The 27804-nt window shown below is 49.1% G+C and overlaps 1 protein-coding gene across 4 annotated transcripts in view; it reads left to right on the plus strand.

Annotated features, from left to right (window-relative positions):
* The window catches only part of SEZ6 (seizure related 6 homolog), a 106337-nt gene extending 79058 nt beyond the window's left edge, over positions 1 to 27279 (plus strand). The window contains exons 4-18 of one of the 4 annotated variants that reach the window (XR_014002471.1): positions 1452 to 1644; positions 5813 to 5998; positions 7320 to 7488; positions 8480 to 8646; positions 10876 to 11070; positions 12807 to 12945; positions 14554 to 14750; positions 16763 to 16957; positions 19602 to 19793; positions 22619 to 22816; positions 22952 to 22990; positions 24742 to 24862; positions 25291 to 25393; positions 25840 to 26912; positions 26969 to 27279. Coding sequence is in view for 2 of the 4 variants with exons in the window: in XM_081172010.1 (XP_081028136.1) it covers positions 1452 to 1644; positions 5813 to 5998; positions 7320 to 7488; positions 8480 to 8646; positions 10876 to 11070; positions 12807 to 12945; positions 14554 to 14750; positions 16763 to 16957; positions 19602 to 19793; positions 22619 to 22816; positions 22952 to 22990; positions 24742 to 24862; positions 25291 to 25393; positions 25840 to 25872 (2127 nt within the window). In the remaining 2 variants the exon portion in view is untranslated. Of the gene's footprint in view, positions 1 to 1451; positions 1645 to 5812; positions 5999 to 7319; positions 7489 to 8479; positions 8647 to 10875; positions 11071 to 12806; positions 12946 to 14553; positions 14751 to 16762; positions 16958 to 19601; positions 19794 to 22618; positions 22817 to 22951; positions 22991 to 24741; positions 24863 to 25290; positions 25394 to 25839 lie in introns of all 4 variants that reach the window. The other 3 variants (XR_014002472.1, XM_081172010.1, XM_081172011.1) reach the window with 3 other exon arrangements.
* Positions 27280 to 27804: the final 525 nt, after the last annotated feature.

Below are 27804 nucleotides of genomic sequence, written 5' to 3' on the forward strand. Positions count from 1 at the left end.
TGTGATTCCCAGCAACTGCCATTCAGAGGCATTTACTGCTTAGCAGATATTCAGGTTCCCAGTTCTGGCTTTGTTCACCTGTTTTTTGTCTAGTGGAACCTCGGTTTCCGAACGTAATCCGTTCCGGAAGTCCATTCGACTTCCAAAACCTTTGAAAACCGAGGATCAGAGGGCTGTCAACAAGTTCAACAGGGAAAATTGAGAAATGTGCCGTTTGATTTCCAAGGCATGTTCGAAAACAGAAGCATTCACTTCCGGGTTTTCAGCGTTTGGCTTCCGAAACGTTCTGCAGCTGAGAGATGTGCGAAAACCGAGGTTTGACTGTACCACTGGTGGGACTCCTGTAGACAAGAACCCACACCGTTCTGGCAGAAAGAGCAGATCGACAGCTGAACGGCCTGGTGGACTCTCCTTCCTTGGAGGTTTCCAAGCAGAGATTGTCTGGTTTCCCTCGCTGCAATTCCTGGGGGTTGGACTAGATGACCCTGTTAGAATTCCTGCTCCCTGATTGCAGTCATGGGATTGTTGTCTATCACATGACTGTATATGTTTTGACTCCACAGAGTGGGAAGTGACGGAGACAGGATGTTTGTGTTACTGTGTTCTGTGAAGTGGGACTATTGTCCTTTGCTCTTTGCTGTCTTATACTAGAGAGAGAAGGAGCCATGTTGCAGTGCTCCGTGTGTGTTTATATGTAAATAAAGTAGATTAGCCAAAATGCTGAGTTGCTGAGGTGTGTTATGCAAGTTGCGCAAACTCTGTGGATCCTTAAGTGTGACAGTGTTGGTTGGCATTGGTCGCTGTGATGTTCGGGCAGCAGAAAGCTTTTGCAGCTCCCGAACGATTGACCAGGAGGGAGGGAACATGCCAGTTGGGCCTGTGTCTCTACCAGAGTCCTACTCGAGTGTAAGCCGAGCTCCTGACAGACTCAGGGGACCCCTTTCATGGGACCCCGTCCATAAATAGCAACACCCTAGAGGTCCCGAGCCCTAACGAAGATTAGCCTCAACCAGAGCCAGGGCCTTTTCAACACTGGCTCCAGCCTGGAGGAACGCTCTGTCTCTTGAGACCAGGGCCCTCCGGGATCTGATTTCTTTCCGCAGGGCCTGTAAGACAGAGTTGTTCCACCTGGCCTTTGGCTTGGAATCAATTTGATTCCCTCCCCCCTCTTTCTTTTTTCCTTTCTCCTCCTGTGAAGAGGCTGCATCTTAATGTTTTAATGTTGTATTTTATTCTTGTTTTTAAGTTGTATTTTAAACAACTTGTTTTTATTATTGGTTGTTAGCTGCCCTGAGCCCGGTCTTGGCTGGGGAGGGTGGGGTATAAATAAAAATTATTATTATTATTATTATTATTATTAGCCTGTGGTAGACCATCCCCATCTCACCTCCCAGTTAACGCATCTGGCTGTGCACCCTCAGAGTTCCTCTTCCTTCTTTCCCCCTCTGCAGGTCCAGAACATCAGCCTTGCGGAGGGAGAGACGGTCACCGTGGAGACGCTGGGGGGCGTAGAGCCCGTCGCCCTGGCCAACGAGTCCTTCCTGATGCGCGGGCAGGTGATCCGCGGCCCGACCAATCAGGTTGTGGTGCGCTTCCAGAGCCCGTCTTCCGCCAATCCAGGGACCTTTCATTTCCGGTTCGAAGGTGAGAGCGCAGGTCCTTCACCTACCACTAGGGGGGGACAGGCAGCTGCTTTATTCTAAACCAGTGGTTCCCAGACTTTTTTTGTTCATAGGTGAATTGCCACGCCCACTTTTCTCTCTGGCCACACCCAACCCTGGCATGTGCCCCTGCCCTCTCTGGAAGGTTTCCCCAGAAATGAAGGGGGGGGGACTTTCCCCAGCCTTGTGTGGTTCAAGTGTTGGACTAGGACCTGGGAGGGCAGGGTTCAAGTCACGACTCAGCCATGAAGCTTGATGTCAGGCCAGTGACTAACCTACTCCCTGGTCCTGAATGGGGTAACTGTGCTCCTGAAGGTGCGCAGCCTGGGAGTCATTCTGGACTCACAGATGTCCATGGAGGCCCAGGTCAAGTCTGTGTCCAGGGCGGCTGTCTACCAGCTCTATCTGGTACGCAGGATGAGACCCTCCCTGCCCGCAGACTGTCTCGCCAGAGTGGTGCATGCTCTGGTTATCTCCCGCTTGGACTAATGCAATGCGCTCTATGTGGGGCTACCTTCGAAGGTGACCCGGAAACTACAACTAATCCAGAATGTGGCAGCTAGACTGGTGACTGGGAGCGGCCGCCGAGACCATATAACACCGGTCTTGAAAGACCTACATTGGCTCCCAGTACGTTTCTGAGCACATTTCAAAGTGTTGGTGCTGACCTTTAAGGCCCTAAACAGCCTCGGCCCGAAGACCAGAAGGAGCGTCTCCACCCCCATCGTCCATCCCGGATGCTGAGGTCCAGCACCAAGGGCCTTCTGGCAGTTCCCTCACTGCGAGATGTGAGGTTACAGGGAACCAGGCAGAGGGCCTTCTCGGTGGTGGCGCCCACCCTGTGGAATGCCCTCCCACCAGATGTCAAAGAGAAGAACAACTACCAAACTTTTAGAAGACATCTGAAGGCAGCCCTGTTTAGGGAAGCTTTTAATGTTTAATAGGTTATTGTATTTTAGTGTTTTATTGGAAGCCGCCCAGAGTGGCTGGGGAAACCCAGCCAGATGGGCGGGGTATAAATAAAGTATTATTATTATTATTATTATTATTATTATTATTATTATTATTACCCCCCTGAGCAGCAAATGCTGGGAATGAGAAGCAGGGAAGGGTGTTATTTTTATGCACGGCCCCAAAATATACACGTCAGGATTCTTGGAGCGATCTTTCTCACTGCGCCCACCCACCCCCTTGTTGGCAGATGCAGGCGAAGAAATTCACGGAGCCTTCTGCTCCCACCCGATGCCCGCCTGCCTGTGGATCTGCAGGCCGCTCCGCCAGCCCGCCCACGCCACCAGCCCGGGTGCCGTGGCAGCGCCAGGATTCCCTTCCCACCCCCCTCGCAGCTGCAGCGCAATTAGCTAATTGGGAGCACGCTAATCGCTGTCGGAGCTAATCGCCGAAGCTGGCAGGTTAGAGCGGGCACCCACCAAAGACTCGCTTAATGGGGAGATAATTGGTCCCAGCAATTAACGTAATTTGCGCGGAGCACCAGGAGAGGGGGGGCTGGCATTGAGAGAAAGATATATATATATACACACCTGTCTCCCAGCCCCACGGTGTGCCCCGCCAATGTTGACACACCCTGTCACAACAGCTGAAGCCCCCAACACACACACAACCCCCTTTCTCGCAACTGGCCCCCGAGGCGGATTTCGGGGAGCGTGACCGGTTCAGCCGCACTGGGTGCAGAGCCTCGGCGTGATGTCACTGTGATGTCAGACGGAAGGTGATTGGTGGCCGGGAGCCGAATTTTGATGTCCTGCAAAATTTGAAATTTGAGACCCCACAGTCTGCCCCTGCTGGCATCAATCCCTGCCTGTGCCCTTTCTTCCGGCACATGTGGCGAGTGGAATCTGTTAGGAGTATTTGCACCTTCTAACAACCTTGGTCCAGCTCTCTTTATCATCCAGCTCTCACTTCCATACATCACTAGCTGGACCATAAAGAAGGCTGATCACCGAAGAATTGATGCTTTTGAATTCTGGTGCTGGAGGAGACTCTTGAGAGTCCCATGGACTGCAAGAAGATCAAACCTCTCCATTCTGAAGGAAATCAGCCCTGAGTGCTCACTGGAAGGACAGATCCTGAAGCTGAGGCTCCAAGACTTTGGCCCCCTCATGAGAAGAGAAGACTCCCTGGAAAAGACCCTGATGTTGGGAAAGATGGAGGGCACAAGGAGAAGGGGACGACAGAGGACGAGATGGTGGGACAGTGTTCTCGAAGCTACCAACATGAGTTTGACCAAACTGCGGGAGGCAGTGGAAGACAGGAGTGCCTGGCGTGCTCTGGTCCAGGGGGTCACGAAGAGGCGGACACCACTAAATGACTAAACAACAACAACAAATAACCTTGGGCCTGTCCCCTTCTCTCTGCCAACGCTACCTCGCAAGGTTGTTGTGAAGATTTAAAAAAAATAGATGAAAACAGTATGCTCCTTGCATGAAAGATGGGATATCGCTGCAATAAATAAGTGAAATAAATAACAACAACCAACACGCAACATAGAACCCATTCGTCATATTCAGAGACAAAATCGATCCCAGATAGGGCTGTGTTCATGTGTTTATTTCCTTATTGCTGTTACACATAGCTTTGCATTTAAAATCTCTATTAAATCACTTTGAATTTAGAAATAAATTTTTTAAGCCTTAAAAAAAAGATGTATAAATATAATATGATTTTCCTTTAACAACCCCCTCCCCCTCCCAATACACATAGATTTATATTTAAATCCGTAGCAGCAAATCACTTGAAGTAGTTAAATATTTAAAGCCTTTACCCAAAAAAATCTGTAAAAAATATACCGGTAATAGAATTCTGTTCCTTTAATCCTGTGCTCCGATCTGCAGCAAATCGCTTTTAAGTAGATAAAGAAATAAACATCTAAAAATGCTTTTTTAAATAGCTGTATGAATGGAATGGGTCACATGCAATGCCACCCTTACTCAGAGTAGACCCATTGAAGTGAATTTGGTAGTTTGGCTCTGTGAATCTCAATGGGCCTGTTCTGAGGAGGACTTAGTTGAGAGACCACCCAGTATTTTTATATATTTATTTATTGTTTATTCTCTGGGCATAAAAAAGGTGTCAGACTAATTCCAGATGAAGCTTTTGCTTCCTTCGACTAGTAGAGAAAAACTGTGTCTTTTTACAATTGATCTCTTTTCCCCTGACTTCTACCTCTTAATTTCACTTTAAGGATTTCCCCCGCACACACAACATAATTTCATATTATGTTTTGAGACGGTCTAGTATTTTGAGAGTTATTGCCATGATGTATTGATTTTGCATTTGTTCACCCCAATCATTGAATCATGGAGTTGGGTCCCCCAAAGGTCATCCATACCAACCCCCTGCAATGCAGCAATCGCAACTAAAGGATAGCTGTCCTACCTCTGCTGAAAAACCTCCAAGGAAGGAGAGCCTGCCACCTCCTGAGGTGGTGTGTGCGAGAGCCATTTTAAGCACGCAGTATTTACATGAATAGTGTGGCATAGTGGTTAGAACTGGGGACCTGGAGGAAGGCATGGTTCGAATCCCCACACAGCCAGGGGGGCCAGCCGCTGAACTCTCAGTTGAACCTTCCTTGCAGGGATGTTAAGGGGATGAAATGGGGAGAGGAGAACCACCTCAGGTTCCTTGGGAAAGATGGTATATAAATGTAATAAATTATTATTAATAATAACAAATACAAGTTGAGTTAATAAATATACGACACCACACCTTGAACTCAGCAAGGATCAACAATTTGGATGCGCTACAAACATGCAACGCCAGGTGGCGTCAGAGAGCAGGAAATATTTAAACGCCATTTTGCATAGGGTTTCCCCCGTTTGTTATAATCTAATTTCTGACTTAGTTATAGCGTGTTTTTCCCCCCTGCGTGTAGACCCACCCCTTGTCAAATCTGATTCTCTTTCAGTGGGGAATTTGTAGGAAATTCACCCCAATCTGCTCTCTTCTTTCTGCCATACATTTAAATCACAGCCCAAGAATCCTGGGAACTGTAGTTTGACTTCTCACAATGCTACGCTTCCTAGCTCCCTTAGCAAACTAGCTTCCCAGGATCCTTGGGGAATGTGTGCGTGTGTTAAATGGGTTTTTAATGTACACAGCCCAACTCTCCCCATCTCTTTTTCCTTCCCCAGCCTACCTGCTCAGCTGTGCGTTCCCCACGCGCCCACCCTACGGGGAGGTCTCCGTCACCAGCGTGCACCCGGGTGGCCACGCCTGCTTCTCCTGCGCCACCGGCTACCAGCTGCAGGGCCAGCACTGCCTCACCTGCCTCAACGCCACCCACCCCTTCTGGAGCGCCCGGGAGCCCACCTGCGTCGGTGAGCAAAGCCAGAGGGTACAGGAAGGGGGGGAGCAGGTTGTGGGTTTGGGATCTGGCAGCGCATCGGACCTCAGCAAGCTTGTCCGGCTGACCTCTCCCTACCGTTGGGCAAATGGAGGCAGCTGCCGCAGGAAACTCAGAACCCTCTAGCTCAGGGCTGCCTCCGCTGGTGAATTTTAATATTGCCAATTTTTAATATACAGTGGTACCTCAGGTTACATACACTTCAGGTTACAGACTCCGCTAACCCAGAAATAGTGCTTCAGGTTAAGAACTTTGCTTCAGGATGAGAACAAATCGTGTGGCAGCGCTGCAGCAGCGGGAGGCCCCATTAGCTAAAGTGGTGCTTCAGGTTAAGAACAGTTTCAGGTTGAGAACGGACCTCCGGAACGAATTAAGTACTTAACCCGAGGTACCACTGTATATATATATACATTTTTATTAGTTTTAAACATGTTAATTATCATTCATACAGCAAAACTTTTCATCTTATACCATAATTTTCGGACTTCTGTCAACACCTTTGATGATTTTCCGTCCTTATCACTTATTATGCATTTCTTAATTTCCTATGACCTTTAGTTATCTTTAACTAATAATTCTCCTCATTATCTTTTTTTGCAATATTTCAAATAATTCACCTTACAAAACTTCTTGCAAACCTACTAGCGTAATCTGTTCCTCACAATTACTTTTCAAATAGTCCGTAAATTTACTCCAGTCTTCTGAGAATCTCTGGTCCCGCAGGTTTTGAATTCTTCCTTTTGGTTTATCTAATTCTGCATAGTCCATCATTTTCATCCTCCATTCTTCTTTCGTCGGTAATTCTTGCTTCCAGTTTTGTGCCAATAATATTCTTGCTGCCGTCATTGTGTACAAAAATAACTTACAATCCTTTCTGTTTATATCATCACCTACAATGCCAAGTAAAAATACTTCTGGTTTCTTAATAAATGTATATGTCAACATTTTTTTCATCTCATTATATATCATTTCCCAGAAGCTTTTCACTTTTTTAACATTCCCACCACATGTCATAAAATGTTCCTTCATTTTCTTTACATTTCCAACATTTATTACTAACTTTGTACGTTTTAGCTAATTTCAGAGGCGTAATGTACCATCTATACATCATTTTCATCACATTTTCTTTTAAGGTTAATATTGCATTTTTTACATACCTGCGGCCTGCCCTGCAACCCTGCAGTGTAGGATGGGTAAATAATGTTGATGGCGGTGAAGAAATAAATTGATATTGTTGAAGAGGGCGGGGGGGAGCCCTTCCTGTAGCCCCACTGACGCGTCCCTTCTCTCCGCAGCGTCTTGCGGCGGGGTGATCCGGAACGCCACGACCGGGCGCATCGTCTCGCCAGGCTACCCTGCCAACTACAGCAACAACCTGACCTGCCATTGGCTGCTGGAGGCTCCGCAGGGACAGCGGCTGCACCTCCATTTTGAGAAGGTCTCCTTGGCCGAGGACGACGACAGGTTGGCAAGAGAGAGACCTCGGGTTTTCGGGGCGACGGGGTCATGGGGCACTTGTTCCCAGGATGTCTGGGCTGATCTCACACTGAATCCCCATTCCTGCCCCTGGGTGGGGTTATAGAATCATAAATTGTATGGTAGGAAGGAGCCCCCAAGGTTCCCAACGTGGGTCACACACACCCCCGCAGTGGGGCAATTTGATTTTTAAGGGGGGCAATTCGAGCATGAGTTATTAACAGTGAATGGCCTTTTAGGCTTCCTCCATGTGAATAGGAGTTCACTTTTTGAATAATAAGAATTATATGTCGGTGGTGACATCATTCTACCCGGACACTGAGGTCCAGTGCTGAGGGCCTTCTGGCAGTTCCCTCAATGAGAGAAGTGAGGTTACAGGGAACCAGGCAGAGGGCCTTCTCGGTGGTGGCACCCGCCCTGTGGAACGCCCTCCCATCAGATGTCAAAGAGAAAAACAACTCCCAGACTTTTAGAAAACATCTGAAGGCAGCCCTGTTTAGGGAAGCTACTGTATTTTAATGTTTTGTTGAAAGCCGCCCAGAGTGGCTAGGGAAGCCCAGCCAGATGGGTGGGGTATAAATAATAAATTATTATTATATTATTATTATTATAGAGATGCTTAGGTGGGGCATGGGAACCACTGATCTAGCCCCAGCCCCCTGCGAATTCAGGAACCACACTTAAAGAATCGCTGGCAGGGGGCCATCTGTTCTCTGTTTAAAAACCTCAGGTGAAAAATAGAATTGCAGAGTGGGCAGGGAGGCCACAAAGAAATGGATTTAGGGCAGGGTGACGGCCGCAGTTGAGCAGAACGGAAGGCAGGGACACACTGAATTTTGGCCTGACACGGGGCGCCACTGAATTATGAAATCCCAAAGTCCTCCCCTGTCCCAAGGGTCATCCAATTAAACTTTGCAATTCTGACCTTTCTTTTTTTTAAGCGTGCTGGGATTAAGCCACTTCCTTTCCCCCCTCCTAGGCTAATAATCCGGAACGGGAACGACATTGAGGCTCCGCCCGTGTACGACTCGTACGAAGTGGAATACCTGCCCATCGAGGGTCTGGTCAGCACCGCGAGGGGCTTCTTCATCGAGCTGACCACCGACAGCAGCGGGGTGGCCGCTGGCATGGCCCTGCGCTACGAGGGTGAGTTGGCAGAGGGCACATGGGGCAAGGCGCTGGGCTTGTTCCTTTAGGACAGCTACTCCCAAACTTTTAGGGGGGGCCTGGGTCCATAAACTCCCCCCTAGTGCCCCCACCCTATTAAAATGCATTATTCAGAATAGTGGCTTGCATGACCCACTAAGGAAGATAATAGAGGAGTAAATTCAAAACAGTAGCAATTAATTGCACCATTATTTCAAATCCAATTAAAGCTATGTAGTTTAATTCATTCAACAAAGCGGATAACTGGAGCCTGTGATATCAGGCGGTGGTCCTTTGTACCTCCAGGGCCCCCCTGCTGCCCCCTTGTAAGTGGCACTGTAAGGGAATCACACTGCCCTCCAGGGGGCGCTACCACTCACATTGGGAACCAGAGCTTTCGGCTGCCATACTTTTGGGGGGTGAGTGCCATGGGCACTGACATTTCCAGCCGGTCCCCTTCCCCCCCCCACAAGAGGCAGAAAGAAAGAGGGCACCCAACCCCTTCGCTTTCCCAAAGGATTTGCGTAAAAGTCAGCCATAGTAGAATTAATCATAGCCTAGAAATGGGCATAGAGCTGAAAGGGGAAGTGTCCAGAAGAGCCGCTCTATCCCACTTCCTCCTTCAGCTCTATGTGCTTTTCTTTCTTTCTTTTATTAAAAAAAAATTATTAGTTTTTCAACGTATCATTTTCAACAATATTTAAACATACTTTTACATCTTATACAATTTTTTGAACTTCCACCAATCACATCTGAGAATTTTCCAATCTATTTACTTAATTTACATTTCTAATTTTCACTATTACATTTAAATCTCATAACTAATATCGCTCTTCTTTCTCTTCTTTGCAATATTTCATATATTTCTCCTTACAAAACTTCTTGTAGTCCTACTAGCGTAATTTGTTGATTACAGTTGCTCTTCAAGTAATTCGTATATTTCTTCCAATCTTCTGTAAATCTCTGGTCCCGCAGGTTTCAAATCCCCCCTGTCATTTTATCCAATTCTGTGTAGTCCATTAATTTTGTCTGCCGTTCTTCTTTTGTTGGTATTTCTTCTGGCTTCCATTTCTGAGCCAACAATACGCTTGTCTATATGCTTTTCAGAGGAGGGGAAAGGCAACCCCTCTCAGCACCTCGTGGCCAAGGGGGCAGCGAGTGGGAGGGGAGGCTCGGAGGATTTGTGGGTCCTTGCGGAAGACCTCAGGGGTGCCCATTTAGCTGCTATAGGAATAACAAATATGACAGGAGGTTGAATGCAGGTGAGCTGCGGTGTCAGGGAACTGCCATCGGCTCAGGAGGGAGAGAGCAAAAGCCGAATGGATTAGAGAGAGCCTCCAGGGATCGGGAGAAGAAATTCCTCTTCAACGCAGGAGAGTAAAAACGCCTCCAGTGGACAGAAGCTGCAGGAGTCAGAAGTGGTGAGGTGGTGCCAGGACTCCTTGCTGGGGAAAAGCGGGGAGGAGAGGGGTCCTCCGCTACCCACATCCCCCTTGCGCAGAAAGTATCCGCGCAGAGAGGGGAGGCGCAGACTGGGCGTCAAGAAGCTGCTTTGCTGGGGAAAGTTTAGGAACCGCCCACTCACGGATTCTGCCAGCGATTGAGCCAGCCACGGGAGAGTGGGGCTCCGGACAGATAAAGTTTATTTTGGCAGCAAAACAAGGCTTCACAGCCAAGCAGGGAGATATTTGCCCGCTTGCTCTCGAGCAACCCCTTGGAAACATTACATGTGGCATGCTCCAAGACAAGCTGCCGACTAGCTCTGCAGAGGCTCCTTTTATTAGCAGAAGTCAACAATTGGAAACAGCAGTGAAACCACCCTGAGCAGGAAATTTCCTTCTAAGCACATTTCCAGCATTAGCAGATACATGCGTTAGCAGGTGTTTCCCTAAAAAATTTTCCCCAATACTTGATTACGTCTGCGTCGCCGGTCATGCTCCAGCCAAGCTTTATGTCTAGTAACCAAATCTGCGAGAGGACAAACGGTCAGGGGATAAACCCTGTTTTCTAGCCAAGAAGGCAAAAGGCCAGGGAGCGTGGGCACGACACTCCTTGGCACACTGTTGCATGCCTGCTGCGAGGTTTGCCTGAGCACAAGCAGGGCATCACCTCCACGAGCTGCGGTCATCCAGCTAGTGAGCCCTGCCCGTGAGGGACCCCCGAACACTCTTGAGCGTGCCGCCAGCTCTCTGACTGATGCCCTCTCTCTCTCGCTCTGCCCCTTGCCAGCCTTTGAACCCGGGCACTGCTATGAGCCATTTGTCAAGTACGGGAACTTCACCACCAGCGACGCGACGTACGCCGTGGGCACCACCGTGGAGTTTGCCTGCGAGGCGGGATACACCCTGGAGCAAGGCTCCGTCATCATCGAGTGTGTGGACCCCACCAACCCTCAGTGGAACGAGACAGAGCCGGCCTGCCGAGGTGGGTGCCATGTTGGAAAGCTTTGGCTGGCTTACGGGGGCCGCATTGGCTGGCTTCTGGGGGCCACAGGCCAGTCGTGGTTCGACCCAGAGGATGGAGGATAAACAGAATGGAAACTAGCCTACCTTTCGAAAGTAAATACCGCTGTACCTTGGAAGTCGAACGGAATCTGTTCCAGATGTCCGTTTGAGTTCCAAAACGTTCAGAAACCAAAGCGCGACTTCTGGATCACAAGCCGCGTCGGAGGTTCGGGTTCCAAAGAACGTTCGCAAATCGGAACAGTCACTTCCAGGTTTGTGGCGTTTGGGAACCAAAATGTCCGTGGACCAAGGCGTTCGGGATCCAAGGTACGACTGTATTTCCTCTCTTGCTCCACCCCCTTTTGTCTCAGGCCCCTCCCACCACAGACACACGGCCCTGGGGAGGTTGCTCAGAAGAGAAGGCGGCCCCCAGCTTAGAAGGCTTTCCTACCCTTGCATCAAAATGCGTTCGCAAATATTGATGTCATTTCTGACCTTTATTGTTCTAAACTGATATTTGACCTTTATTGTATTGTTGAGGTCAAGGTCACATGCTTAGCGGCTGTTGCAATTAAGTGGTTTATTGACCAAAAGAAGAGTAAAATACAACAAATGCCCCAAATTTCCGGGAGGTTGTTCTGTCCTCCTCTGGCATACTGGAAACCTACAAAGGGTTAGGAACAACAGGAGCTTAAAGTAGGGTTGCCATACGTCTGAAATTTCCTGGATACACCCAGGATACTGAAGCCGGAAGCAGTGTCCGGGTGGGAATTGGCCAAAATGTCCAGGAAAATCCTGATGCATGGCAACCTATGTCGGCAGTGTTGTTTTTGCCAACGTTCCTTAAAAATAGCTCACAAGCTTCTCTCTTCTTTGTGATTTTTCAACTCATCTCTATATTTTGGCAGATTTCCATAAAAGTAGCTCACAAACTTCTCTCTACTTTGAAATTTTGCAAAGAAAAAAAAAAGCGCAAAATTTTCACTTTTTGAAATATTGCAATCATAGCTTAAAAGGAAATCCTAGTGGTTCATTTGCAAGCAGGGCTTGCTGTTGAGCACTGATTGCAAGCCCTGTTCTGATCAGTGGCATAAGGAAGTTCCCCAGCCTGCAAAGGCTGCAGTTAATAATAATAATAATAATAATTTTTTATTTATACCCCGCCCTTCACGATTCAATAACCGGGATCAGGGCGGCTAACAACAAATTTTAAACACTTTAAAACACTTAATTATAAAAGCAGCACAAAGTACAGTATAAAAACATGAATAACAATAAAAATCAAAAATCAGTTGGATAATCCCCAGGGCTAGCTGGCTGAATTGGTCCTACTTGGGCCAGCGAGGAGGCCAGGGGAGAATTAGCTGTGGGGTCCCAGAGCGGGTGATCTTCATAAAAAGGGGAGAGAAGGAAGGGGAATAAAAGATCAGGCTGAATTCAAATTAAAGGCCAGGTGGGATAGCTCTGTCTTACAGGCCCTGCGGAAGGAGGTTAAATCCTGCAGGGCCCTGGTCTCATAGGACAGAGCATTCCACCAGGTCGGAGCCACCACTGAGAAGGCCCTGGCCCTGGTGGAGGATAGTCTGACTTCCTTAGGGCCCGGGACCTCTAAACTATGATTATTCATGGACCTTAAGGTCCTCTGTGGGGCAGACCAGGAGAGGTTTGCCATCCACAACACAGCCCCACTGATCTCTTTCCACACCTCTCCTGCAGCCGTGTGCAGCGGGGAGATCACGGACGCCGCCGGGGTGGTTTTGTCCCCCAACTGGCCGGAGCCCTATGGGAAGGGCCAGGACTGCATCTGGGGTCTCCATGTGGAAGAAGACAAGAGGATCATGCTGGACATCCAAGTGTGAGTTGTGCCCCTGTTTGGATCATTATTTCACAGAATCCCAGAACTGTTGAGCTGGAAGGGAGCTCAGGGGAGCCCCAGTCCAACCCCCCCCCCCAAAAAAAATGCAGGAATCGCACCAGGTTCTCCTACTGCAGCAGGAACTCAAAACGGCTTGCAAGGTTTTTTGTAAGCTGCACAGCTGCAGCCCCGTGAAAGAATACGTTGTCAGTTCAGTTGTGCAAGTTTCAGCCACGGGAATTGGCTTCAAATTGACACATAGCATTGTTCAGCTGTGGAACTCCCTGCCACAAGGCAACAGGGTGGCTTTAAAAGAGGATGGGACAGATTCAAGGAGGAGGAGGAGGCTTGCCCTAGCTACTTACCCTAATGCAGAGCTGTAGCTACGGGGGGCGGGGGGGGGGCTAGCCGAGTTTTTTGCTCAGGGTGAAGCCTCCAGAGGGGCATCCTTGAGGCTCACTGCTTGCCAAACTTGGGGGGTATGTATATATATATATATATATATATATATATATATATATATATATAAAATTATTAGGAATTTCAACATAACAGTTTATCACAAACACATCATCCTCATCCCCCCCCCCAATTTCCCCCTCCCCAAAAAAGAAAAACCCACCCCAGACTTCCCTCAGCTCCTCTCTCTGGTTTCTCAGCACATATTATTCTCTGCATATTATAAAATTGTAAAGATCCTTAATTAATCTATCAGTATGTTACCAATAAAAAATTTGTGTATGTTTATTCAAAACCTGCCAAGGTGTTCAGTTCATTTTGTTGTTTCCTCAAGTACTTTGTAAAAGGTCCCCATTCTTCTTTAAAGTCCTTGTCACGTAGTTTGTGTGTCAGTTCCGCCAATTCCACATAGTCCACCAGCTTCTCTTGCCACAGTTCTTTGGTGGGGATTGCCAAACTTGGTCTTTGACCCGGGTGAAATAAAGCCTAGTTTTGCCCTTGCCTAATGGTTAAATTCTACCTTCACCATCCAAAGCAGTCTACCTCAAGCACAAGGCAATCATAGGCAATCCTACCCAGAAATTTGCTGGTACAGTGGTGCCCCGCAAGACGAATGCCTCGCAAGACGAAAAACCCGCTAGACGAAAGGGTTTTCCGTTTTTGCGTTGCTTCGCTAGACGAATTTCCCTATGGGCTTCCTTCGCAAGACGAAAACGTCTTGAGCTTTTTTTTTAAAGCCGCTTGAAGAGGCGCAGTTGCGACGGACCGTGCTTCGCAAGACGAAAAACATCGCAAGGCGAAAAGACTCGCGGAACGAATTATTTTCGTCTTGCGAGGCACCACTGTATGCGTCCTGGTTAATTGTTGGTTTTGATTTTTTGGAATGTTTTGGTCATTGTTGAAGTTTTCCACAATCAGGCAGTATATAATCTTTATGAAAAGAAAGAAAGAAAGAAATAAGGCCCACTGGATCCCATTCCAGCAGATCTGGCGTTCTGATTGCGCCGTCAGTGAGCAGCCGTCAGGCTTTTCTTCATTGGCACCTCCCTCCGCTGCCCCCGCCATCTTGCAATTCCTGCACTGTAGGGGGTTGGACTAGATGACCTGTAGGGTCCCTTCCAAACCTACAATTGTTTCGATTCGTTTCAGGTTACGCCTTGGCAAAGGAGACGCGCTGACTTTCTATGACGGGGACGACTTGACGGCCCGGATCCTGGGCCAATATTCCGGCCCCCACCGGCGGTTCAAGCTGTACACCTCCATGGCTGACGTCACCATCCAGTTTCAGTCGGATCCGGGAAGCAGCATCTTGGGCTATCAGCACGGCTTCATCATCCACTTTGCAGGTACGTGCAGAAGCCCCTGAAATTTTGGATGGCACTGCCCTCCCTGGTGTGCAAAGAAAAGAAAAACAGGTTTCTATTTCTCTCTGCATGTTTCTTTCCTGGTTTCCTTCTTGGGGAATGGGGCATATTAAGGAGATGGAAATCAGGATTGCATCCAACTGGGTCCTACTCAGAGTAGACCCACTGAAATCAATGGACCTGAGTCTCCCAGGTCCGTTCATTCCAGTTGGTCTGTTCTGGATATAACCCTCAGAAATTGAGAAAATACAATTTGCTTCGGCTTGTGTGTGCCGCTCAATTTAAGAAACTCAAATTTATTAACAAGGCAGCCAAATGCAGAATCATATAAGCATGAAATGTGCACCAGAATCACGCAGAAGGATAAAAACTTGGCATATACCAAGGTGCACATTACAAAACACAAAAGCTCAAGTCATGAGGGAGGCTGCAAGACCTTGTCTAAATTGAAGAGTCTTCCCAGAAAATTTACCTATATAAAACAGACCTTAGCTGTGGTTCCTGAGGGGGTTGGACTGGATGACCCTCGGTGTGCCCTCCAACTCTCAATTTTGTGATTCTAAAGGGAGGAGTCCTGTCAGTTGCTCCACCCACTTTTACACCTGGCCACGCCCACCATGTGTTCGCCCCTCCCACCTTTCCCCAGAAGGTGGACCATTAGGCAAGGGGAGCAAAGTTCTTCCTCCTCGCCACCCCCATGATAGGCCTTTGGTCTCACAGAATCATAGATTTTTAGAGTTGGAAGGGACCTTCAAAGGTCATCTAGCCCAACCCCCTTTGTAATGCAGGAATCACAGCTAAAAAATCCCCGGCAGATGTCCATCTAACTTCTGCTTAAAAACCTCCACAACTTCCCGAGGGAGTTTGGCCCACTGTCAAATACAGGGGTCAGCAGCCTTTTTCAGCTGTGGACTGGTCCACTGTCCCTCAGACTATGTGGGGGGCCGGACTTTATTTTTGGGGGGGGGAATGAATGAATTCCTATGCCCCACAAATAACCCAGAGACGCATTTTAAACAAAAGGACACATTCTACTCATGTAAAAACAAGCTGATTCCCGGACTGTCTGCGGACCAGATTTAGAAGGCGATTGGGCCGGATCCAGCCCACGGGCCTTAGGTTGCCTACCCCTGGTCAAATAGCTCCTACTGTCAGAAAGTTCTTCCTAATATGTTTTTAATAGATAGATACATAGATGATAGTCTTAATGTTATTGCTATTTATTTGTTTCTTAATGATATAAATAAATATAAAATAATATTAATAATATTAAATCTGAATGTGTTGAGGTGCATGTAGTTCACCTGGTTAGAGGATGATGCTGACAATGCCCAGGTTGCAGGTTCGATCCCCGTAAGGGACAGCTGCATATTCCAGCATTGCAGGGGATTGGACTATAGATGATCCACAGGGTCCCTTCCAACTCAATAATAATAATAATAATAACAATAATTTGTTATTTATACCCCCCCATCTGGCTGGGCCAACAAGAGATGAAAAATATATTAAAACATCAGTCATTAAAAACTTCCCTAAACAGGGCTGCCATCAGATGTCTTCTAAACATCAGATAGTTTAGCATACAATCTTCTGTAACTAAGACACCTCTGGCTAAAAGATTATCAAATGCAATTAAATTAGCAGGTGCAGGAAGTACCTATAAATAAACGGCAGATCTTTTTTCTTAAATAATCTCAAAGCCAAAATTATGCACCTAGGATCAAAAACTAACTACAAAAAAAACATGTTGAAAGTGTATACATTTACAATCTGTAAGTATCCTATCTAAATTTCCATTTTTGTTAAGGAAATATTTTATGGTCAGCAGGGACACAAGCAATTGCTGCAAATACATACATACATCTTCTATAGGGATGCCGTTGCACTTGTCGCTGGTCCGAGAGGGCTGGAGAGTGCCTGGCCTCAGCCGCCTCCCTCTGCCTACCTCTCGGGGGTCTTCCCCTGACCTCTGCTCCCGGCTTCTTTCCCTGCAGAGGTTCCCCGGAACGACACCTGCCCTGAGCTCCCGGAGATCCCCAACGGCTGGAAGACCATGTCCCACCCGGAGCTGGTCCACGGCACCGTGGTCACGTACCACTGCTACCCCGGCTACGAGCTGGTGGGCACCGAACTCCTGATGTGTCACTGGGACCTGATGTGGAGCGGGGACCTGCCCTCCTGCCAGCAAGGTGAGCCAGTGGGGTGCGGAGGAGGCAGGCGGCCAGATCCTGCAACTGCCGGATTTATAGGGCTGGCCTAAGACCCCGGACACCAGGGTTCAGATCCCTGCGCAGCCACAAAGCTTGCTGTTGTGGGATGTGACCCATGAGAGCAGTCAAGTACAACATTCCTTGTTTTCCTAGAGAGGACATGCGAGGGAATGTTTGGTCCACCCAGTCAAATCTTCCTGTTCCTCCTGGCTGGAGCATCCTTCCTTTTGCATGGGATAGAAGGTGGGCGTGACCTTACCTGTCCAGGTAACAAAAGGACAAGTCACGCAGCACACTCACTCTCTTTTTCACTTCCCTTCTTCATTGGACCAGCTTTTTAGCCAGAAATGCTCTGCTCTGCTTTCAGCTAGCAGAGGCACTGGGATTATTCCCCCATATGGGGTAGATCCACATGTACATATTTGTAACTAAGTCTGCCTTCAGGGATCCAACTGTGGACTGATGCAAGTAAACTTATTTCACTTTACTTTACTTCTTAATTGACTTTAAATAAGATTGTGGCCAACAAAGGTCCATATAGTTAAAGCTATGGTTTTCCCAGTAGTGATGTGTGGAAGTGAGAGCTGGGCCATAAAGAAGGCTGATCGCCAAAGAATGGATGCTTTTGAATTCTGGTGCTGGCGGAGACTCTTGAGAGTCCCATGGACTGCAAGAAGATCCAACCTCTCCATTCTGAAGGAAATCAGCCCTGAGTGCTCACTGGAAGGACAGATCATGAAGCTGAGACTCCATGACTTTGGCCACCTCGTGAGAAGAGAAGACACCCTGGAAAAGACCCTGATGTTGGGAAAGATGGAGAGTGCAAGGAGAAGGGGACGACAGAGGACGAGATGGTGGGACAGTATTCTTGAAGCTACCAGCATGAGTTTGACCAAACTGCGGGAGGCAGTGGAAGATAGGAGTGCCTGGTGTGCTCTGGTCCAGGGGGTCACGAAGAGTCGGACACTACTAAACGACTAAACAACAACAACAAATATTGTGGCATCTTTATTCTTTTTAAGATGGATTCAGGGAAACTTACCAGGAACATACAATTCAATCTGAGACAGACTGAATTGTATAATAGTGAGAGGCTCACATGAGCCTGCAACCAGCTATCTGCTGTGCTGTGTAAAGGGGAATGTTAGCTCTGCCAAGTAAAGGAACTTGCTAGCGCAAGTTAGGAAGGATATTAATAAACAATATATCCTCTCCTGCCACCCTGAACATTGCCACAGCTGGGTGGTGTCGGCCCAGGAGCTGTCTGTCTCAGCCTAACCCTACCTCGCAGGGATGTTGTGAGGGGGAGAGGGAGCCACTTCTGGAAGACTGGATTACCTTCAAGACTGGATTACCGCAATGCACTCTATGTGGGGCTTTCCCTCTTCTTGATGTGGAAGCTGCAGTCGCTGCGGGATGCTGCAGCACGATTGCTGACAAGAGGAAGGCCTTGTCAGCACAGCTCTGCTCAGAGATCTGTACTGTCTGCCGTTTTGCTGCCAGGCCAGGTTCAAGATCTTACTATGAGGATAGAAAGCCTTTTACAACTTGGGACTAGCCTTACCCACTCAACACGCCTCAATCGGTGACACTGGCTCTTTTCCAGCTGCCACATAATCCCTGTTCCAAATTTGCAAGAACTCAATGTTATAGTGTGGCAGCGCCTACAACTTTGGAACTCCCTGTCTATTGATATCAGGCAAGCACCTTCGCTGTCCTCTTTTCGGTAACAGATAAAAACGTTCTTGTTTTCAGGTCTGAAGAAAACCGATGCAAGTTTTAACTTGTTTTTAGTCTGTTGGTATTCTAACTTTGGGAAACACTACAGTTGCTATTGGTAATTTTTCTTACTGATAGTTTTATTGTTTTGTAAAGCACTTTGAGGTTTTGGGGGGTTTTCTGCAATCAAGTGGGGTATAGATGAAATGAAATGAAATGTAAATATGTATCCCTAGTGGCCTCATCTGTCAAGGAGAGGAAAGATCCTGATGTCTGGGCAACAGGGGAACATATTTGCAGGATCAGGCCTGTTGTAGCTTTACCTGAGAAGGAGGATCCCAGTTACATCCTTCCACTCTCCTTGGAAGGAATGCTCTTTCCCATCTAGTGTCCAACACGACGGCTTTAATTTCTCAAATCGCTCTTCATAATTATTCTCTGGAGGAGCACACAAGACTTCTTAAGCGTCCAAATTGGAATTTGCAATTGGCTGAGGCAAGAGCTCCCCCTGCTGGCCTTTGTGATGCTGCTGCTGCTTCCTGCCTCTGTAGAGTCAGATTGTGTCTCCATCAAGCCCAGTAGTGTCCGCACAGACCGGCAGCAACAGCTCTCCAAGAGGGTTTCGGGCAGGGAGCCTTTCCCCCAAGCCTTACCTTGAGATGCTGCTGTCGGAAATTGAAGCTGGGAACTTTTGGCCCTGAACTACGGTTCTCCCTCCCAAAACGCTGCCAAGATTCCAGTTCAAAGGCTGATTTAAACAGAAGCACTGGAAATTCTCTTATATCAGATGGATCAGATGGGTCCTTCGAGCTTAGCAGTGCTGACACTGACCTGCAGTAGCTCTCCACTGAGCTACCCTGCCCCTTCGCCACCCACCACGCTGCCCCATTCTCTCCCTCTCCAGTGACCACCTGCCGGGACCCAGGAGATGTGGACCACAGCCGGCGCATGGTTTCCGAGAACAAGTTCCCCGTGGGCTCCACCGTCCAGTTCATCTGCGACAAGGGATATGCCCTGGCAGGCAGCGGCGAGATCACCTGCCACGACCGGCAGGCCGGGGGTCCAAAGTGGAGCGACCGTCTCCCCAAGTGCATTCGTAAGCTGCGCGGGGTCTCTGTGGCTTCCCCAGCTCAGTTCCCCTCCCTGCAAAGAATTAGAGCCACTGAAATTTGCAGGCATCACTCACTTGAGGTCCATTAATTACACCACATGGGGTGAAAGATTCCTGCATTGCAGGAGGCTGGACTAGAGGACCTTCACGGCCCCTTCCAACTCTACAATTCTATGATTCTAAGTGCAAACTGTGGAACTCCCTGCCACAAGAGACAGCAGTAGCCACCAATGAGATGGGTTTAAGTGAGGATTGGACAAAATCCCCATTTCTGGAAACCAGAGGAGTGGAGAGTTGCTCTTGTGTTCGAATCCTGCTTGGGGGTTTCCCAGAAGAGGCATCTGGTTGGGCCCTTTGAGAACAGGAGGCTGGACTAAATGGACCCTCTTTTGCCTGATCCAATAGGATCTTCTTGTGTTCATAGGCTCTTAAAAGACCCTGGAGGTACACTCCATTGTCTCTCGGGACAGACAGCTGCCAACAACAACAGCCCTCTCCATTAATTTCTCTCTCTCTAAATTTTTATTCAATTTTTTTTAATGTAAACCTACAACAACAACAAATACAAAATACAAATATCAAGATTACTCTGAATCTCTTGAATTCTCCCCATCCCTCCCATGGGTACTAATGATAACCTTTACAGCGGCATATCAATACTGTCCAAGTTTTATCCTTCCAAGTTATTCACACTTTCCATTAGTTTACGAGTGTAGTTAAAATGTCCTGCTAATGTTCTAGCCTGCCTACAACGTTCTCATAAAGAGTTCGTAAACTTTCCCTCTTTCTTTTTTTAAAGTTCTTGTTGTCCTCTTGATTTCTGAGGTTCCCAGTTAATTTTGCCATTTCGGCACAGTCCGTCAACTTGGTTTGGCTTAGGCAAAATGAGTCCTGGCTTCTCCCAAAGAATCCTGGGAACTAAAAGTGCTGAGAGTTGTTTCCCCTATTCTCCTCCCAGAGTGGTTAAACAACCAATCCCTGTTCACAAGGAACTCTGGGAACCATAGTTCTGCGAGAAGAATAGGGGCCTCCTAACAACTCTCAGCACCCTGAAGAAACTACCATTCCCAGGATGCTCTGGGGGAAGAAGCCATGGTTGTTTAAAGAGGCACCACAGTGCTCTAAAGACACGGTGCAGATGCGGCCCAAGGGCTCATTAAGATTTGGGACCAGCTGTTGTTAACGAAACTTTCCTCTGCTGTGCAGAAGATATCACTGGGTGCATTTTAATCTGGTTGCAAAGACAGGCTCACGCACAATGCAATGCAGCCTCTAGTATCTAGCTCCGGATATAATTTTGTGAATAATTTTGCGTCAGCGCTGCACCTGGGGCATGTGTTATCTCCCTCCGCTGTGCCATTTCCGCCTTCCTTTTCTCTTTCTCTCCTGCGTAATGAAAGGAAGGAAGAGAATAGACCGGCGTGCTAATTTATGCAAATAATAATATGCATATTTCTGTCATTTTAATCTGGCTTCTAGGGGGATAGGCGCCTTGTAACCAGCTTTGAAGATTCGTTTCTTTTTCCAATTCAAAACATCTAGAGCCCAGCACAAAGTCCTAAGTCCCCACACCAAAAGCCAGTGGTGGTTCAGTTCTTCAGCTGCAATTCTTGCAGTGTAGTGGGTGGACTAGATGACCCTTTGGCTCCCTTCCATTGCAACCGTTATGTGGTGTAATAGTTTCATGTCACACTAGGATCTGGGAGACCATCATCATCATCGTTTTTAATTTGTATACCGTTTTTCTATCTTACAATACTCAAGGAAGTTTACAAGCTGAAGAAACAAAAAATGTGCATCTTATAACAATCTAATGCAATACAAAAATGTGATAATAAAACATAACATTAAAACAGGCAGCCTACATCAAAAAGTAACAATCATTAGAATATTATTAAATAATAATAACATATAAAAGTTAAACAGAAATCCACTCAACAGTTACAATAAGTAATTTCTAAACTATAATCAATAAAACAATGGCAAGCCTCAGTACATAAAGTAATACAATACAAATTGAGAAGCAGAGACTAGAGGGTGGGACAAGGCAGGTGGAAGGAGCATAGCTGTCAACTGTCCCTTATTTGGCGGGAAAGTCCCTTATCCCAGTGCTGTGTCCCGCTGCTGTCCCTTATTGATGATGTCCCTTAAATTTCCCAGGTTTCAAAGGAAGCAGCTCCTCTCCCTCCCTCCCTGCCGGCCAGGGAGGAGGGAGACTCCAACTGTGTTGCTTGGCTGTGTTGCTCACCCAATAAGGAGTCTAAGAACGACTGGGGGGTGGAGCTTGCATGCCTTGTGCCGATCAAATCGGCCACGTTGCCTGGGGACTCGCCTTTGCTCAGCGCTTCCCAGCGGAGAGGTGACGGTGGTTTTCCTTGCTGCATTCCCTTTGCCGGGTTGCTGCGCTGTGGGAACCACTGCTTGAGGCTTCGTTTGGCTGCTGGCTGGGCTTTCTGCCTTTGGCTCAGAAGGGCTCAGAAGTTGAACATACCTGTGTTCGGAAAATCCCTTATTTTGGCTGCTGATCCCTTATTTTCAAGGCTGCTGGTTCCTTATTTTCAAATCTGTAAGTTGACAGCTATGGGAAGGAGGCCTTGCCTGATGGAGTCTCTCCCCTCACCAGGGTTCGAATCCCTGCTCAGCCACACAAAAGCTCATCTCTCAGCCTGGCCTACCTTGCAAGGCTGCTGGGAAGATAAAATCAGGAAGGCCAGGAGAGGGAAGGGAAAGGAAAGAGCTGCTTTGAGCTCTTCTGGCGTGGAGGTGAGATATAAACGGTAAGAAATAAACAGGAGTTTTGCACTTTTCAGCGGAGGTCTACGAGCCCTGCCACAACCCAGGCAGCCCTGACCATGGGGCACAGAACCCGGAGAAAAGGCTCTACCAGGCCGGGGCGAGCCTGCGCTTCTCCTGCGCCAAGGGTTACGTTCTCCTGGGCGACGCCACCCTCCGCTGTGTGCCCGGCCACCCTTCCCAATGGAGCGGCTCCCCTCCACTCTGCAAAGCGGGTGAGTCCCTCTGGGTGGCGCAGCTGAGTGGGGGGGGGTTGCTGGGGCCGCCCTCCCCTGCAGTAGTCCAGCAGTCAGTTATGGCACCCTAACTCTGCCCTTTACCCTCTCCCTCTCTCTGCCTTCCTACTGCAGCCTCCTACGATGAGTTTTATACCAATCACAACTTGGACGGTGAGTCGCCTTCTTTTTGCAAAGGGAAAGGAGGGAGACCGTTGCACCCCAGAGCGAGGGCAGTATTCTTAGCGACCCACAGACCTCTTTGCTGGCCCCCTGGGCCCCTTCCCCTACACCCAGGTCCCACGCAGCTCCTTTGCCAGCAGAGGATGGCTCCTTTGAGCAAAACCCACCAAGAGACAGTGGAGTGTCAAAGGAGGACCTGGGGGAGTAAAGGTAAAGGTAAAGGGACCCCTGACTATTAGGTCCAGTCGTGGCCGACTCTGGGGTTGCGGCGCTCCTCTCGCTTTACTGGCTGAGGGAGCCGGCGTACAGCTTCCGGGTCATGTGGCCAGCAGGACTAAGCCGCTTCTGGCGAACCAGAGCAGCGCACGGAAACACCATTTACCTTCCCGCCGGAGCGGTACCTATTGATCTACTTGCACTTTGACGTGCTTTCGAACTGCTAGGTTGGCAGGAACAGGGACCGAGCAATGGGAGCTCACCCTGTCGTGGGGATTCAAACTGCCGTACCTCTGATCGGCAAGCCCTAGGCTCTGTGGTTTAACCCACAGCAAGCTTTAAATCCCCCAACTCTTGTGTGAAGTTCACTGGGGGTAACCCTGGGCCAGTCACTGTCTCAGCCTAACCTGCTGCGGTATGAACACAGAAGAAAAATGCAAAGAAAGAAATGAATTAATCAATCCGATATCCGCCCCTAGGCAGCTCCCACCTAACTGGCTTCTTGCTGCCTGCCAGTCTCTGGGGCTGACAGCTTCCCATTTCTCCTCTGCAGCCTCAGTGTTGCCTCTTGTAGAACTAAGCCAGGAACAGGAGGAGGGTGGGGACAAAACTAGGACCAGGTGGGCAGCCTGGGAGTTATTTTGGACTCACAGCTGTCCATGGAGGCGCAGGTTAATTCTGTGGCCAGGGCAGCTGTTTACCTGCTGCATCTGGTATGCAGGAAGAGACCCTCCCTGCCCGCAGACTGTCATCAGAGTGGTGCATGCTCTGGTTATCTCCCACTTGGACTACTGCAATGCGCTCTACGTGGGGCTACCTTTGAAGGTGACCCAGAAACTGCAATTAATCCAGAATGCGGCAGCTAGACTGGTGACTGGGAGTGGCCGCTGGGACCACATAACACCAGTTCTGAGAGATCTGCATTGGCTCCCAGTATGTTTCCGAGCACAATTCAAAGTGTTGGGGCTGACCTTTAAAGCCCTAAATGGCCTCAGTCCTGTATACCTGAAACAGCATCTCCACCCCCATCGTTCAGCCCGGACACTGAGGTCCAGCGCCGAGGGCCTTCTGGCGGTTCCCTCACTGCGAGAAGCCAAGTTACAGGGAACCAGGCAGAGGGCCTTCTCGGTAGTGGCACCTGTCCTGTGGAATGCCCTCCCACCAGATGTCAAGGAGAACAACTACCAGACTTTTAGAAGACACCTGAAGGCAGCCCTGTTTAGGGAAGTTTTTAATGTCTGACACTGTATTGTTTTTGATATTTGGCTGGAAGCCGCCCTGAGTGGCTGGGGAGACCCAGTCAGATGGGTGGGGTATAAATAATTTTATTATCATTATTATTATTATTATTATTATTATTATTATTATTATTATTATTGGCTCTGGTTCCGCCTACCATTGGGCTCTTTACCTTACCTGTCCCATCAGGGCCCTACTTACCAATGCTCCTTTCCCCCTCTGGGAACAGAGTCTCGGCTGGCCCCCATTCCCTCTTGCTGACCGCCTCCCTCTCTTTCCCTCCCCAGCCGTGGCCAAAGTGGCCCCCGCTGCAGACCCCCTGCAGGGCAGCAACGTGGCTTTCGCCATCTTCCTGCCGGTGGCCGCTGTGGGACTCCTCCTCGGTGCTGTCTACCTGTACATCTCCAGGTGAGCTCTCGTGGCTGTGTGGACACACTGCATCACGGGGGGGGGCTCCTTCCTGGTTCGGAAGGAGGACCTCCACCCCCATCATTCTGCCCGGACACTGAGGTCCAGCGCCGAGGGCCTTCTGGCGGTTCCCTCACTGCAGAAGCAAAGTTACAAGGGAACCAGGCAGAGGGCCTTCTCGGTGGTGGCGCCTTCCCTGTGGAACGCCCTCCCAGCAGATGTCAAAGAGAACAATAACTACCAGACTTTTAGAAGACATCTGAAGGCAGCCCTGTTTAGGGAAGCTTTTAATGTTTGGTGCATTACTGTATTTTAATATTTTGTTGGAAGCCGCCCAGAGTGGCTGGGGAAGCCCAGCCAGATGGGCAGGGTATAAATAATAAACTATGATGATGATGATGAAAGCCTCTTTTTCCCTGCCACCTCAGAAACCAAGGGAAGCCGTCACTGCAGCTGCCCCTATCAGGCTCCCACCCCTACGATCACATCACGGTGGACTCGGCCTTCGACAACCCCACCTACGAGACCGGAGTAAGTGCCAAATCCCTCCCCTTTATGAGCGCTGAGAAATTCGGAATCCCTTCTTCAGGCGGGGCAGGGTTAACCTGCGGAACTCCCTCCCACAAGATTGCAGGGATCGCCACCGACTTGGGTGGCTCTGGAAGAGGGACAGGCAAATTCATGAAGGAGGAGGAGTGGAGGGCTACAAGCCACAAGGGGAGATATACTCTGGAGGCAGAAATGACAGTTTCTGGAAACCCCGGGAAGGGAGAGGGCTCTGGGGCTCAAATCCCATTTGCTGGCCTTCACATTGGGGCACTTGGTTGGCCACCATGAGAACAGTGCGTTGGCCTGATCCTGCAGGACTGATTTTCTGCCCCCCACTTCCTTAAACTTCAGCCGAGGGGAGGGTGTGGGGCAGGGTGGGTGGGTCACCTGCCTTGGTCTCATCAATCCAAGTGCCCAACCCTTTGCAGGCGTTTTTCTCTCCAGGAGGTCCGGGAGTATGAAGTCTCCATCTAGGGCAGCACCACTCTCGAGGGGAGAGCCAGAGGGGCGGGCCCTGCACCCCGAACCACCACCGCGGCCACCCCACGACGACCCGCCCTCCCTTCGACGACTGACCGACTCCGTGGCTGACTGACCCACACCCAGAAAGACTTGTAAATACCTCCCGCCCTGCCCTACAGACGGACCCCCGAGGGAGAGGAACATCAGGGTCCTGTGTGAGCTGGCGGCCGGCATACTTTCTCGCTCTGTCCTTCCCCCTTCCCTGATTCCAAGGCTTCCCGACCCTCAGAGCCTAGCGCTGGAACAGGGGCAAAATCTAGGCTCCCTGCAGCATGCTGCACCCCCAAACATCCTGCCACCAACTAGCCTGCGTTGGATGCCATCCCTTCCTCAACACCACATTCTCGAACCTCCCTGCCTCATTCTTAGCTACAACCATGGTTTACTGGAGGGGGCTCCACAGCCACGGTTTTCTGGAGGCGGCTCCACTACCATAGTTTACTGGAAGTGGCTCCACTGCCATAGTTTATTGGACGCGGCTCCAATACCATGGTTTACTGGAGGCGGCTCCACTGCCATGGTTTACTAGAGGTGGCTCCACTACCATAGTTTATTCGGGGTGGTGCCACAGCCACGGTTTACTGGAGGCAGCTCCACAGCAATGGTTTACTGGAAGTGGCTCCACTACCATGGTTTACTAGAGGGGGCTCCACTGCCATATTTTTTTGTGTTTTTTTCCACTGCCATAGTTTTCTGGAGATGGCTCCACAGCCACGGTTTACTGGAAGTGGCTCCACTACCATGGTTTACTGGAGGGGGCTCCACTACCATAATTTACTGGAGGCAGCTCCACAGCAATGGTTTACTGGAAGTGGCTCCACTACCATGGTTTACTAGAGGGGGCTCCACTGCCATAGTTTTTTGTGTTTTTCCCCACTGCCATAGTTTTCTGGAGATGGCTCCACAGCCACGGTTTACTGGAAGTGGCTCCACTACCATGGTTTACTGGAGGGGGCTCCACAGCCACGGTTCACTGGAAGTGGCTCCACTGTCATAGTTTATTGGAGATGGTATCACATCCTTGGTTTACTGGAGGTGGCTCCCTGGCCATTGAAGCCCTCATTTTGTTCGGATGTCGAAAATTCCAAGCCTGGGCTCCAGATGCATCTCCTGCCTCCTCTTCACTTCCAGCTCCACAGAGTGGTGTTTGCACCATTGAGCGGGCATTTTCCTGCCCCCTCCTTGCAGGAACTGCAGGTCCAACCTCTTGCCTCTGGTTCTCGCCCACCCTTTGGGCCCCAGGCCCTGAGATGACCAGAAGTGAAAAATGAAAAGCCCCCAAATGTTAGGACCGGCAACTCAAGGTTCAAAACATCACGCAGGAATTTTACAAGGACTTTTTAAAATTAAAATAAAAAATTGAGAAGGTAACATGAATAGGGGAGGGAGATGTTTAACGCCCACCAACCCCTCTTGTGAGTCTTCCCTTTTGGGGGGCAGAGGGGGAGATTGAACAAGTGGGGCATAGACTCTGCCTCCCACACTGCCCTCTAAGGAGGCCCTATATGTTACTGAACTACAACTCCCTTAATCCCTGGCCATCAGCCATGCTTGCTGGGGTCAAAAGGGAGTTATAGTTTGACAGCACTTTGTGGAGGGGAAGCAAAGGTTTCCCAGGCCCGCCTTAGAAGCCTGGTTGTGGGAGGGTTATGGGTCATTGGGGAGGAGGGTGGGCCAATTGTGACCCAGGAGGGGCCAGCCCTAGAAGGCTGGAACAGAGCCTAGGTGGGTGACAAAGGTGTCTGCACAAGGAAAAAAGTCAGTTTATTCCAGACGGGGCTGAAATTCGACTCTGGATGCGCCTACACAATCCACGCTTTTTGAACCGAAAACAACAGCTCTTCGAAAATTCAAACGTCTTGGAATTTTGC

The sequence above is a fragment of the Podarcis bocagei genome (genome assembly GCF_964188305.1).
Source record: "Podarcis bocagei genome assembly, chromosome: 15".
Taxonomy (NCBI): Eukaryota; Metazoa; Chordata; class Lepidosauria; order Squamata; family Lacertidae; genus Podarcis; species Podarcis bocagei.